Genomic DNA, 15,350 nt, shown 5'->3' on the forward strand with positions numbered 1-15,350 from the left:
GAGTTTGGTGTAATCAAATCCAACGTGAATTGAAGAGAGCAACGTACTCTCCTATTTGAATGTTCTTCTCTAATATTCTCTCTGCAAATCCAGTTCAATTTCTTGTTGAATTGATCACCATTTTCTAGATAAATCTAGCTCAAAATAGCTCAAACACTAACAGGAAGAGAGTTGGTGTTGACGTGGTTGCCGGTTAGATTTTTATATTTTTCTTTAAATTTTTCATTCTACCGACAGGTGACGATGAGGCTATCATCACTATGGCAGAATCTCCGGGTCCTCCGTCGTCCCCAACTGTGAATTCTCCATCACAAACGTTTTCTCTGCGTCCACGTTTCTCACCAAATGTTTTGGCCACATGGGTGAGTCAGTGATATAATGGAGAGTGGAGAGCACCGGGCCACGAATGAGTCAGCGATAAAATGGAGAGTGGGGAGCACCAGGCCATGAATTTCACACAAAGAATGGAAGGCATAGGTTTATGCCATAGGGCCACAGCCCACAAGTGGATTGAAAGGTGACATATTTTGAAAGTGGGATCAGGGAGAGTATCACTACCTAATCACGCACAAAAATGGAAGGCGTAGGTTTATGCCAAAGGGCCACAACCCACAAGTGGATTGAAAGGAGGAAATTTGGAAAAATAACCAAAATTTGGACCTCATATAGAATTACAACCACACTTCTAAGTTTATGATAATTATAACAAAAAATTAATCGGAAATTACTAATCTATCCTTACTAGCTTGAAACTTCTCTTTTGCTCTTAACTGTGAAAAAACTCGTTGGCGAAGCTGACCCGCAAGTCATTGAACACAGACGGTGGCTGCTGCCATGACTACGATGTCGAGCCCAGTCTCCGTCTACTTAAATCTTGCGGTTCTTCTCCCTAATACCTTACCGACGTTGAGCTTCCTCCCTGTTATGACCACCATGTAGGTTCCGTTCCGCAAGCTCGACCTCTGTGTCTTCGACACTCACTACAGCTCCGCCCCACCCCACCTTCCTCTATTTTTTTTCTCCAACACACAATATAGATCCATCCCCCCACCCATACCATGTGGGTTCCAGATGGCCACATGCCCCATAAAACCATCACAAAAAGTGGCCACAAACACCTTTTTTCTTGAATTATTTTCCACCCAGCTAGAAAAATTGATTAGAATTTTTCACCCAAAATTATAAATTAAAAAAATGAAAAAGGTTGGGAGAGAAGAAGATGATGATGAAGAATCAAGTCCAACAGCTATCCAATACCAGATATGATAATCAGAGATAAAACTTAGATGGAAAATTTTGAAAATTTAGAAGAAAACCCAATACAACTCAACAATCATTTAATTTAGATACGAGTTTAAGAAGTTAACTTGATAATTCTATGTTCTAATTCTACCAATTTCTTCCTCCTCCTAGTTTCTTCTCCTTTGAATACCCAGAAGGTAAAAGTTGAAGCTTTTTAAGACTAGAGATGGAAAGAAAAAAGGCAAAGAGAGATAGAGAGGCAAAAACGCGTGTGAAGTGAATGATCCAAGGTTCAGCTTTTCAATCGCAACTCCCCGTCGGAGCTGACTTGGATGGAGATTGGTTACAAGTGGGTTTAGTTAAACAACATATTAAGTATTCAGTGATTCAGGGTATAGTAGTACTTTTATATTAAATTTTTGTTATAGTTATCATAAAATTAAAATCATAGCTATAATTCTATAAGAGGAATAAATTTCGGTTATATTTTCAAATTTCCCTTTGAAAGGTGGCTTATTCTGAAATTGGGCTGATTGTGGGATCTGGGAGAGAATCACTACCTAATCACGCACAAAAATGGAAGGCATAGGTTTATGCCAAAGGGCCACAACCCACAAGTTGATTGAAAGGTGACTTATTTTGAAATTGGGCTGATTGTGGGACTTTACATGTGCAGGAAAAGAGTGAATCACATGTTTATATCAAAAAAATAATTGCTTAACAAGCCACTTCAGAAACTAGTTTTGTTTTTTGTGTTCATGTTTATTCATTATCTTAGTGGTTTGTGTTGTGTCGATTCATTAAGCAGATAAGTAATACAATTCAAACTTAAACTTGACCTATTAAAATAATTAGTGGTTACCAACAATCAACAAGGCAGAAAATGACTCTCTATCACAGTGGTGGTAAAGAGTGTTGTCCTTGCACCATAATATGGATTTGAACCTCGTCGGCTTCCTAATCTAACAAATCTATCAGTTGATAAAAAAAAATAAAAAAAAATCAACAAGGTTAAAATATCCAGCTATAAGCATGTACTGTAAAAAGTTATTTAAAAGAGCCATGTTTTTAACAGGTTGAAACGGATATATGTGGGTAACACTAAATCAGTTTGTCAGTTCATGTCACTAACAACTCCACCCGTTTCAACCTAAACCCATTAAACCTCAATCTAAATATTTAATTTTTCGTATCGTATTATTTTGTGTCGTATTTAATGGGTTGTGTGCGATATTGTCAAGACTACCTTGCGTCAAAAAAGAATTGAAATCCAACCACATAAGAGGCATAAATGTAATATTAAATTTTCATATTAATATGACCTTGACAGAAAATTAACTCAAAAAAAGTTCATACGTAAAAGGAAAAAAACAAAAAACAAAAAAACTATCACATATAAAAATCGAGTAATGTTAGGTAAATTAATTTAAACTACATTTTCAAATTATAAATATATGTCACTAATAAGAAATAAGCACGTTAATTAATACTTAAGAAATAATCTAATCATGTTACTTAGTATTACGGTCTAGTCATATTCCTCTTCACTTGTAAGTGAGAAGTTTTAGGTTCGATTCTCGTCAAAGGCGAATTTGAACTACATTATTGCTAATCCATTGTGAGGCTTAGCCCACTCCCCAACTCCTTAGTATAGAAAATATCGTTTGTTCAAAAAAAATAAAAAATAATAATCCAATCATCAACAATCTCATCATATGGTTTATAAAAAATGTTTTTAAGCCTTTAATGAGAATCTAATCTAAAACCTTTCACTTACAAACATAGAGAAATATCAATACACCGTAGTACGTAGCAAGAGAATCTCAACTTGATTTTGTAAAAAAGTAAACACAAAATACTATTCGGTTTCAACCAGCCCTATTTGTAAACACCACTTTCTAGACTCCCCGTATGTCTCTCTCATTTTGGTATGCCCAAATAGAGTTTCTCAAATGGATAGGGAGACAAATATTCTTTTTTGGGTCCTTTTGGGTTTGGTCCCTAATTGTTAGACTGAAATCTTGTTTGTTTAAATATTTTTATTAAGGTCCTTAGCATCATTTAAGAAATTTAACTCATGCATTTATGCATTTAATGTCCTACAAATTATGAAATTTGAACAAATTCAAATTATATTTTAAAAATATAATAAATACTTAAAAATTAATTTTAGAGTAATATTGTTCTTCACAAAAATTATAGCAAAAAATAATATACCCACATAATTATCAACATATTTTAAAAAATAACTATTGATATATTTTAAAACGTAAAATAAATACATATAATTTGTCACATCCCGCCCCAGGGCGGATCACTTCCCGGGCCCGCTCCACCACCGTAGCACGATATTGTCCGCTTTGGGCTTACCATTCCCTCACGGTTTTGTTTTTGAGAACTCACGAGCAACTTCCCAGTGGGTCACCCATCCTGGGATTGCTCTAGCCTCCTTCTCGCTTAACTTCGGAGTTCCTACGGAACCCGAAGCCAGTGAGCTCCCAAAAGGCCTCGTGCTAGGTAGGGATGGGAATATACATTTAAGGATCACTCCCTTGGGCGATGTGGGATGTCACATAATTAGCATGGGCATGTTTAGCAAAATTAAAAATGGGTACAAATACAAATAAAAGTTTAAAAATATGGGCACAAAAAGGAATTAATATATGGATACAAATTAAAACTGAAAGGAAAATTTAGTACAAATTAAAAAAAAAAGGGTTGCAAATTAAAAATGGATGCAAACTAAAAATAAAAATATATGATAAAAATTTTAGCTATAAATAAAAATATACCAAATATGACGTTTGTAACACTAATAAATATATTTGGAAATAAAAAATATTTTATTATTAAAATAATAATGACGTTTATTAAAATCTAAGGATATTGATAAAAAGTTAAAAAATAATAAAATTTTAATTAATGGAGTATGAAAAATAGGATGAAATCTAATTTTTTTTCCTTTTTTGTTTTTTATTGAAGGACCCACAAATAAAAGATCAGATTTGTGAAGAGCATTAGATAAGAATTTACGAGCAAGTGGTTTATCAAAAAAAAAAAAATTACTCAGTCATGATAAAAAATAAAAAATAAAAGTTAAACTACCACGATGACCGGTAAAAATTTCTATAAATATTTTTATTTATGTCCGTGCGCTGGCTAGCCAGCGATATTATAAATAGCGAAGTTATGAAACTCCTCAACCCGCACCAGCACTTGATACATAAAGCATTAACACTTGGATGCTTCAAGTTTGAAATCTTTGAAATATGTCTTCTGTCGAGGTTCCACTATCTCAATCTTCAAACCCAAATGACACTTTTAATGTTCATCGGCCTAAGCCTTCAGCCACTTTTTCTCCCAGCATCTGGGGCGACCATTTTCTGTCATATGCTTCTTTGGTAAGACTTCTTTCCTAGTGCAATAAACCATTAATTTGATCCCTACATTATTATTATTCGACTGAAAGTTAAATTTGTAATTAAAAAAAAAACAATGGGAACTTTAACTCATCAAGAATGCTAATTTCATCTCTATATGATTCAAAATCATCTTATCTAACTTTCCTTCCCTCAACATTGCAAACATGTAACGAATCTAACTACCAAAGTTAAATTTACACTTTAGAAATTGACAGCATAAGGGTTATGCGTTTTCTAATGTGTTACCAGATGTATAATTATCTTATAATGTAGTCTATATCTTTTGTATTTGGAAACCTCCTCATTCAAACATATCATAAAGGTTATGCTTTTCTTTTTTCTTAAATCAATGTGATCGTCCGGAGGAAATGGATGCTGAACTTGAACAACATGTACAAGAACTGAAGGAAGAAGTGAGAAGGATGCTAATGACATCGCTTGAAAATGTTTCACAAAAGCTGAACTTCATTGATGACATTCAGCGCTTAGGTGTGTCTTACCATTTTGGAAATGAGATTGAACAAATTTTACAAAAAATTCACGCAAACTCTTATGATTTGGATGACCTGTACACTGATGCTCTTCATTTTCGATTGCTTAGACAACAAGGTTATAACGTTTCATGCGGTAAGTACTCTAGGATGGTGGTCCTGGTCGTTTTCTTTTTTCTTGAGGTTCTGTATTTTCCATTTTGTTGGTCATGCAGATATATTCAACCAGTTCAAGGACGGTGATGGAAAATTCAAGGAATCACTGGTCGATGATATTGTAGGACTATTAAGCCTGTATGAAGCCACACAACTTTGGATACATGGAGAGGGGATACCAGATGTGGCACTAACCTTCACCACCACTCATCTTGAATCGGCTACAGACCGTTTAAGCTCCCCACTGGCGAAACCAGTAACCCATGCCTTAAATCAGCAGCTCCGAAAGGGTTTACCAAGGGTTGAAGCAAGGTACTACTTGTCTGTCTACCAGGAACTAAGAGAATCGCCTAATGAAACTCTCCTAACGTTCGCTAAGTTGGATTTCAACCGACTGTAACGAGTCCATCAGAAAGAACTAAACGAACTCACAAGGTTAATTAATTACTCAACCGACCATATATATCACTTGCTAAAGCGTTGAATTCTCCACCTCTAGCTACTATATAATTATGTTTGTAACTCAGATGGTGGAAGGATTTGGACGTGCCAAACAAGCTACCTTTTGTCAGAGACAGATTGGTTGAGGTCTATTTCTGCTGGAGTTTGTCAGTCTACATTGAGCCTCAATATTCCTTCGCTAGGAGGACATCATGCAAAGTTACTGCTATAACATCCATTATTGATGACTTTTATGATGCTTATGGAACATACGAAGAACTAGAGCTCTTTACTGAAGCCATCGAGAGGTACAAATATATAATTAGTTGGAAATCATCTTATATATATAAACTATCTAACATTACATCACCATCCAATCAAAGAGGAAAAACTAACCTATTTACACACAGCTGATTTATATTACCTGATCAGGTGGGATTTTTCAGCCATGGATCAACTACCAGAGTATATGAAAGTCTGCTATCGGGCGTTGTTGGATATATACAGTGAAATTCATGAAAAGCTGGCGCGTGAGGGCAAATTATATCACATGCACCATGCAAGAGAAGCGGTACTAATCCCCAATATATATGTGCTTAGTTTTGAGTCTAAAGTTGTTCAAGGCCCGAAAAACGTGCTGCAAATACTTCACAATATGAATAGAAGCAAATAATTATTTAGATATAGTATTTAGATATCAACATGAATTAACAGTAGAAATGATTAAGAATTATTATAAACTCATGATCTGGTATGTGTCGGATGAAAAAACTAGTTAGAGGCTACTTCAATGAAGCCAAATTGTTCCGCCAGAAGCACATACCATCACTGGATGAGTACATGCCTGTATCACTCGTGACCAGCGCCTACCCGTTTCTAATAACCACATCCTTTGTTGGAATGGAAGAAGCTGCAATAGACTCCTTTGATTGGTTGTTAACTTCACCTCAAGCAGTAAAGGCTGCATCAACAGTTGGCAGACTCATGAATGACATAGTGAACCACAAGATACTTAATCGTATATGTAAATAGTATTAATAAGTATTGTCGAATGTAAAAAGTCTCACACTAAAAACCTGACAGAATAAAATATAACTCATATTAAGTGGTTTTATTTCTAAATTGCACCAAACTCTTTTGTGACAAAACCTACACATGCTGGGTTAACAAGCACGACTATTATGATTGCATTAATACTTATATTAATGGTCCCTTTTTAACTTAATCCTCATGCCTGACTAGTTTGAGCAAAAGAAAGAACATTTTGTCTCAGCTGTGAACTGCTACATGAAGAAATATGGTGCCACAGAAGAAGAAGCGATAATCGAACTTCAAAGACAAGTTAATAATGCATGGAAGGATATAAACGAAGCGTGCCTCCGGCCTACAGCTGTCCCCATGCCCCTGCTAATTCGCTTTCTTAATTTTTCTCGGGTCCCTGATGTTGTGTACAAGTGTGAAGATAGCTACACTAATCCTGAGGGTGTGCTAAAAGATTTTATAGTTTCTACACTAGTGGAATCCGTGGCTCTACAAGCCTAAAATATCGACTTATTGTGATGTTTCTTTCAAAGTACAGTCTCCAGCCCCCAAGTTGCCTACAAAAAATAAGGAGCTACCATCCGTTAAGACTATAAAAATCTAATTTGGGTTGTTCGTTTGCTTTCCATATGATTTTATTATCAATAAAAGAACTTCGATGCAGTTGGGAATAAATCATATATTAATTATTCTCAAATAGCACACTAGAACATGCATGTACATCTGTTGGTGCTAAAACTTGGACAGAGCTTGGGCACATGGTTCAACATGTATTTTTCCCTTTTTTCTTTTTTCTTTTTTTTTTCTTTCTTTTTTTTTTTTTTTTTTTTTTTGATTTTTGGTTGTCTTAGTGTCACGAGATGGCTCCAGAGAAAGTGATAATAAGCGTGCTACTGTTGGAAATTGTCAACAAACAATGTTTGTGCTTGAACATGTGTGTAAGTTGTGCATTTAATTTGGCTTCTGAATCAAATGATTGTGCACCGAGTAGGACACTAGTTTAGTTAAGTTCTTTTTTGTGCCTCAAGCTAATGAGGGCTTAATATTTAGTGTCACTTCGTGTATACTTGCCTAAAAGGTAAATAAAAGCGAAATAGAAACTAAAACGGAAACAAAATGTTATCATTTCATAATGAATTACAAACGTTCACAAAAGTAAAATCTAGGCCCATGGGTTGAACTGAATAATTTGAAATGTAAATTGACTGGAAATGTAAAGAAAGCAGTAAAACTCTTGCAAGATTCAGGCCATGAAGGGCGAGATAATGCTAAAGAACTCCACCTAGATCACTGGTGTCAGATTGGACTTGGGACAAAACATGCCCCTCAAAGAGGAAATTAGGTTCGTTGGAATTTTACACCAACCGAATCGTACAATAGGGTGGCAGAGCTGTAAATGTTTTAGATATCAAGGATCATAGGCAGTGTTTGTTTGAAGAAAGGTTTCGAAATTGTAGTTGACGAGCTAAGAGAGTTTTGCTTAAGAGCAATTGGGTTGATTGAAGAGACTCAAGGTTTTGTTTAATCGTAGAGATTGAATTTGACGAAGGTCCAAACCCTTTGAACCTTCACATCTCCAAAGTCATTGAGTTTATGTGGTTTTATGTTTGAGCTTCGAGCCATTGGGCTTCACATCTCCAAAGTCGTTCTCCTTATGTAATTTTGTGTAATACACGTAAATCTTCCCCTTACACACAATGGTGTAGTCAAGATTTTCAAATAATGGGGTTGTAATATCAACCAAAAAAGCTTTATTGAGCCATTTCGTAGAGCAACTAGTAGGCACTACCAATTCCTGTCATGATATGTCGAAAGTTTATTTCAACATATGTTGACAACTACTATTATTTGTAGATGCTTGTCAAGGGTGGATGCATGATATTGTAGAGTAATGTTGAAGACTATCAAGGTTTTTCAACTAAAGTATTTAATCAAGCAATTGATGCGCACAACAGAGTCACACACAAGAATGGAAAAAAGGAAGACAAATATGATAGAAAAAATGAAAGTAGTAGAATATGGGGTTGTAATTTGGTTTGCCTTAGTTGTTTATAAGAGTAAAAAACAATACACAAACAAATATACATGGGGTCTTGAAGTTGTTGGAATCAAAGACAACTAATGACCCTATTCTGGCTCTGTCATTGCTTACACATGGCTAAACATCGCTGCACGTTTTATATGTTTGTGTTCTTTGTGCTGCAAATATTTCCCATATCCATCAAAACTGAATTGGTCTTTCTTCTTTAAGTGTGTTTGTTTGGCCTCTGGGACTGGACTAGACTGTACTTATTAATGTAATCTTATGTTTGGCCTAAGCTGGGAGCCTGGGACTAACCTAAGACTAAAAAGGACTTGTGTGGACTAGAGAGCTCGCTAGAAGTTCCTGACAAGACAAACCACGCGACTAGCTAAGACCATCCTGGCTTTAGCCCCTTCTGCTTCGTCCCTCTCATCTGCTTCTTCTAGGCTTCGTTCTTTTTAGATCTGGATGGGATTTGCTTCAATCTGCAGATCGTTGGAGGAAACAGGCATCATAGCGGCGATTTGCTTCGGGCGTTGTCGTGACCGTCATGGATGCCAAGCTCTTGCAAGTTTCAATTCCCAACGCTTCGGCCCACAACGCATCTAGGCCTCCAAGACCCACTCTCGATTCGAACAATTTTTTCCGACCAAATCCCTGAAGAAAACTGCTCCATCCTCTCCAAGTTTCTTCTTCTTCTGCAACCTCTCCCATTAGGTAAAGACGATTGTTTTCACCTTTTGTTCATCAATTTTTAATTTTTTATATTTTATATTTTATTTACATTGGTTGTTTGGTGCTATGAAGCTGCTGATTATGGTCATAAAAATTGGGAAATTCTAAATAATCAAAGTATATGGTTTTCTGAAAATATAGTAAATTGGGATTGTATATGGTTTTGCTGATTGCATAATGTTCTTGTAAAGAAGGTGGTTCTATAATGTGCATTAATTGGGAACGACAAATAGATCAGAACAATGTTCTTAGATCCCACATTTTACATGTTTTTCAAACTTTGTGGAACAAATGGCTTTCTGCTGTTTGGTTTTGGATATATATTTTTGGTAGGTTGAATTCGGATTCAGAAGTTAATGTGCTTGGTGTGTCATATGGTATGAATTCGATAGTTGGGAAGTGGCAAAGATAGTTTCTTTCGTTGATTTTATGGATTTCGTTGAAAATCGAGGTTTTCGGTTAGAAATTAAGTTGAAACTTGAAAATGAGTTGATTATTCTGAGATAACTTATTGTCATGATCGGATGTGTATGAAATGATTGTTAAATTTCAATGATCCTGAAAATTATGTGCTTGTTGTATTAGGATTTTGAGAAACTAGACTTTATGAAGCTCATAGCCTTAGCTCAAAGGGTATTGGACTAGTTATGGAATTGGGTAGAACGAGGTTCAAATCATTAGTAAATAAAACGAGTTCTGTTTCTGCAGGGTTCAGATTTTGGTGGTTCGATGGAATGCTTTCCTTTTGTTTATATATTCCCAGTTGTGCATGAATGCCACGTATGTTAGCTGTAATATTCTTTAATTGGTTCGTTGCAGTGAGTACTCCATGCAGCTCAATGCTTCTCGTATTAAAGTTCTTCAGTCTCAAAATGATGTGGTCAACTCCATGAAGGAGGCAGCATCCAAGGAGCTTCTGAATGTGAGAGCCAAGTAAAATGATAATTATGTGTCCTATGAGAAAAGTAAAATGATAATTCAAATTTTGATTAGAAAAGTAGTATTAAGGACAAAGAATTGCGTGCCCCAGTATGTGATGCTCTTATCTATTTCCTATCCAGTCCACAGTTTGATGCAGATGCAAGGCTTTGGATGCAGACGCAGGGCTTTTTATTAGAAAAGTAGTAGTAAGGACAAAGAATTTAGATGCAAATTCAGAGCTTTGGAGTTTGAGTGTTGTTTTGATAAATTATTAATAAATAAATCGAAAAGCTTGGAGCTAAATTAATTAATTGTTTGTCTATATATGTACTTTGCAATGACTCTGCAATGGCCGTAGTCCGGTGCACTGGGTTCAGTTGTTTGTTTTGGCTCAGTTGTTCGTTTTTGTTTAGTTGTTTAGTTATTTGGGCTGACTCAAATGGTTCTATTAATATACTTGTGACATATCAATGATGATCATCTGTGCAATTTAGGATTGAGAATATAATCATGCACATAAATATAAGCACGCAAAGATTATATCACACACAATTGCTTTGTAATTTTGGGTAAGATTGTATTCAGCCACCATTGACCACTGATTCTACAAACTGAGACCAAGTAATTTTGTATCTTTGTATCTTTGTGTAAGGCTTACTTCTTGTATTGACTGTGCTTTTACTTACCTTCCATTGACCAGTTAATCTGATTGTGACTCTTTAATCTGCAGGGGTAGGGATGGGCAACAGTTATGACGGGCGAGTAAACGCGGTTATTTACCCATAACCGTTTATGTTCATACCCGCATAACCATACCCATAATCGTGTGCCCATTTAATCATAACCGTTTAACCATTTAATCATAACCATTTACCCGTTCACCCGTTTTTGAATCCATTTATCTTTTTTTTTTATCCATTTACCCATTTTTCACCCGTCTACATGTTTTTTTTTTTTAACAACTTGCAAATTACAAAACAAAAATTTGTCGATTTTCGTTTTCTGACAATTAAATATCGTTATAGGTATATTTTTGCATGCATTTTCCTATTTTAATCATTTAAGTCCTGGTACAATTCCAATAATTGAAATAATAGTTTACAAAACGATATTTTTCTGCTACACTCAAACAAGTCTTTAATTATAATCCATATGATTACAAAGGAAAGTTTCTAAACACAAAAAATAGTCATTATCTTGAATACTAAATGATTCAAAACACACATAATCATTACAAGTGTATTTTAGAGTTTGCTCAATGGTCCTACTAATTTTAGGGTTTGCTCAATAGTCCTACTAATTTTCGAGTGCTACGATTTCGGATCCGCACAGGAGGTTTTGGTTGAAGGACAGGTCCAAGGTGTGGTGGGAGAATTTGGGCCACCCAGATGTTTCAGAGGAGTTTCGAAAGGCGTTTCGGATGATCAAGGGAACGTTCGACATGATATGCACGAAGAAGCTGGAGCCGGCGGTTTTCAAGAACACAATGATTACACGTGTATTTTAGAGTTTGCTCAATAGTCCTACTAATTTTAGATTTCGCTCAATAGTTTTTAAATTTTACATGTATTAAATTAAATGAGTAAATGGATACTTATTATAACCGCATATAATACCTATAACTGATGGATACTTGTTATAACCTCAGGTATTATAACGGGTAATACTCATAACCGTCCATTTAATTTTCATAAATAAACGGTTATCACATGTGTTAAGATATCACAACATAACGAATATAATGAATATAATTTCAATCTTATAATTATCTCCGAGTATGGAAACTTGACCTTCTATGCCGTACTCTGCAGTTAAATACATGTGTTAAGATATCACAACATAACGAATATAATTTCAATCTTATTCAAGAGTGTTCTGATACTTTCTTTTCAGAAGAAGAAATCTATTTTAATTTGGTTCAATAAAAATTTGGCTTGTTAATAAGTCAGTAGGAAGAAGGAAAAAAAAAAAAACGAGAGTGATAATGGCTCATACCTTGGAGGAATATAGCTTACGGAACCTTTCAACCCGACTGACATTGTTTGACTTTGAGAGGGGTCATTCGATGATTCCAAGAGGAACCTTGTTAGTCCAAAGTCACCAACATGCGCTACAATATCTTCATCAAGAAGAACATTGCTGGGCTTAAGATCTCAATGAACAACGGACATTTCATAGTAGTGGTGGAGATAATCTAATGCGGAAGCAACATCAATGGCAATATTCTGTCTTTGAATAAGGCTTAATCTCTTAATCTAAGATTGCTCGTCATCTCCAGGATACAACCAGGAGTCTAAACTTCCCTTTTCCTTGAACTCGAAAACTAGACTTTTGAAGTCATTTTCCAGATTATCAATGCTCGAGCATGCAGTTACGATCTTCAGAATATTACGGTGCCTTATACTTCTTAAAGCTTTGCATTCATCAATAAAACTCTTGAAAGCTCCTAGTTGTTGAAGGTTTAATACCTTAACAGCAACTATCGTTCCATCACTCGGGATCACTCCTTTGTAAACAGAACCAAAACTTCCCAAACCAATCGAATTATCCACAGAGAACCCATTAGTTGATGCCAAAAGTTCAAAATAAGAGACATCTAATTTCCAATCCTTAAAAGAATGTGAAGTGGCCAGTCCACCTCATAACGTTTTCACCTTCGAATAAGTAGCAATAAAGCATGATAGAGCAATTATAAATGCAAGTGCACAAGCTGTAGGGATAAATACATTTTGGCAATTCCCGAGACTCGGAGGTCTGCTTCCCTCAAACCTATTCCCCTCCATGAAGAGCCTTGTGACTGAAGTCAAGTTGCGTAGCGTCGATGGGATTGTCCCAGAAAATTGGTTAAGTTTTAAATACAGCCCCTGCAACTTCTGAAGCTTACCGATCACATCAGGGACACTACCACCAAGATAGTTTTGTTCCATTCCTAGATTGGTCAAGTTTACAAGATTTGCAATGCCGATAGGGATGCTTCCACGTATTAAATTTCCCCCCATTGTAAAAATTATCAGTTTCGTCGAAAGATTGGCTATGGACTCTGGCAATTCTCCTCCAAAACAATTACGACTAAAACCTAAAACCTCAAGATTAGTGCAATTAGCCAAGAAGCTGAGTGAATTCAGGTCACCTGTTTTCCCACTTCCCAGCCTATTGTCATCAAAGTTTAGTTTAAACAAGCTTCTCAGACAGCAGGGAGTTTCCCCGTGAGGCCACTTTCGGCAAAATTAAGAATTCGAAGTTTAGAAGCATTTGACAATGAAATGTTGACACCACCAGAAAATTTCTCAAGATTAGGAAGCGTAGTCCCCACATTTTGTGGGAGCTCTCCCTGCAGCTGGTTCTGAGTAAATGTTATATAGTATAACGACGATATATTATAGATTGGAATTTTCCCGCCGAAAGAATTCGAAGTCAGGTTGAGATGCTGCAGGCCTAATAGACGTCCGATTTCTTGAGGAATTTCACCGTGAAAGTTTTTGCCTATCAAGTTGATTCCAGTAAGATAAGTAAGATTACCGATCAAAGGCGGTACAGAGCCTACCAATTTTTGAGCTTTCCAAATTCAAGATCATAACTCTTTTTTTAGCATGGTTGCACGTAACGCCAACCCAACTGCACAAATAGATCGAATCATTCCATGAGTCCATGATATGGAGAGGATCTTCTGTTATTCTACTCTTGAAGTCCAGCAAAGTGAGGTGATCAGATTTGTTTCCGAATGCGGATTCTGGGCACGTGATCGTGCATAAGAGAAAGAACCCGGGAAGGAATTTAAACAAAAATTTCGTATAGCAAATATATGAAAGCTTCTTTTGTTGTAAATACTGAATACAGATTTCGTTTTGCTTTTATTTTTATTTTATTTTTTTATTGTGGTTTGTTTGTTGAATTCAGTGTTTTAAAGAGGAGTCTGCTTCTTCATTATTGGGTTCATTGAGGAGCAGTGGCGGATTCAAGATTTCAAATTTGGGGGGTCCCAATTATAAAGGTCAAAAAAATTATAGACAAAAATAACATTGAAAAACTAAATATAATACATTTCATTCAAAAATCATATGCAAAACAATATTACAAATTATAAAATCATAATTCAGGCTTTACGAGGTTTCATAAGTTACTAGGAGTACCTAAGTTATTGATTATCTAAAATGAACTACTAAATTTAAAACACCGGTCAAATAAAACTCTCCCCAAACTCCTACCATCTTTCTAACCCAACACACCATTTTTCTCTTTTACTAGTTTCCAAACATCCACCTTCTCTCTCACTAAGAACAAAGTTGCCATACTCCACCAACCGCCTCCCTCCCCATTCTCTCGAAACCATGGCAGCTCCACCCCCAAATTTCACCAACCCATGACAGATCATATCCATCTTACTAACCTTATAAAGGAAATTTCACCCATAAGAAAAATTACTAAGATGGTTGAAATAATTTGGAGAAATTTGGGCTTATGTACTGCCCCTGCTAGACGACAGAGAAAGGTTGGAGGAGAAGCGGGTGGCACCGACGGATGAGACCATGGCAGAAGCAAGGAGGAGAGAGGCAGGAAGGGTCCCTATTTTCTTTCTTCTCCGTGCGCGGTCATTTTCTTCGAGAAGAAGACAACCACTTTAACCTAACCTACAACCTGCATAGACCTCATGCTCAAGTACAAGGGGTTCTCGAAAAATTTATAGCAGTGATTTAGGATCGCCGTCGAGTCCTAGAACCTCCCAGGTCCCTACGTGGAACTGTCCTTGTTGAGGAGATTTGATTTTTCTTTAGGAAGCAGTTAATGTGATCTACATTTATTTCCTATCAGCAGGTCCATCCACCAGAGAAATTCTTAAGTGCGGCTCGTGGCCGTCCACGACTCACAAAACACCCCTAC

The 15,350-nt window shown here is 36.1% G+C and overlaps 1 protein-coding gene and 1 pseudogene across 1 annotated transcript; one reads left to right on the forward strand and one right to left on the reverse strand.

The window, feature by feature from the left end:
• The first annotated feature begins 4,511 nt into the window (after positions 1 to 4,511).
• Positions 4,512 to 7,294, forward strand: LOC137744277 ((-)-germacrene D synthase-like; annotated as a pseudogene).
• Positions 7,295 to 12,727: 5,433 nt separating this feature from the next.
• LOC137744278 (LRR receptor-like serine/threonine-protein kinase EFR) lies at positions 12,728 to 13,471 on the reverse strand. Its single transcript, XM_068484133.1, has 2 exons — positions 13,199 to 13,471; positions 12,728 to 13,081 (listed from the first exon to the last, which is right to left on the reverse strand). The coding sequence occupies exons 1-2, from the start codon at positions 13,469 to 13,471 to the stop codon at positions 12,728 to 12,730; spliced, it is 627 nt and encodes a 208-aa protein (XP_068340234.1).
• Between the last annotated feature and the right edge of the window lie 1,879 nt (positions 13,472 to 15,350).

The sequence above is a fragment of the Pyrus communis genome, chromosome 9 (genome assembly GCF_963583255.1).
Source record: "Pyrus communis chromosome 9, drPyrComm1.1, whole genome shotgun sequence".
In the NCBI taxonomy this organism is placed as follows: Eukaryota; Viridiplantae; Streptophyta; class Magnoliopsida; order Rosales; family Rosaceae; genus Pyrus; species Pyrus communis.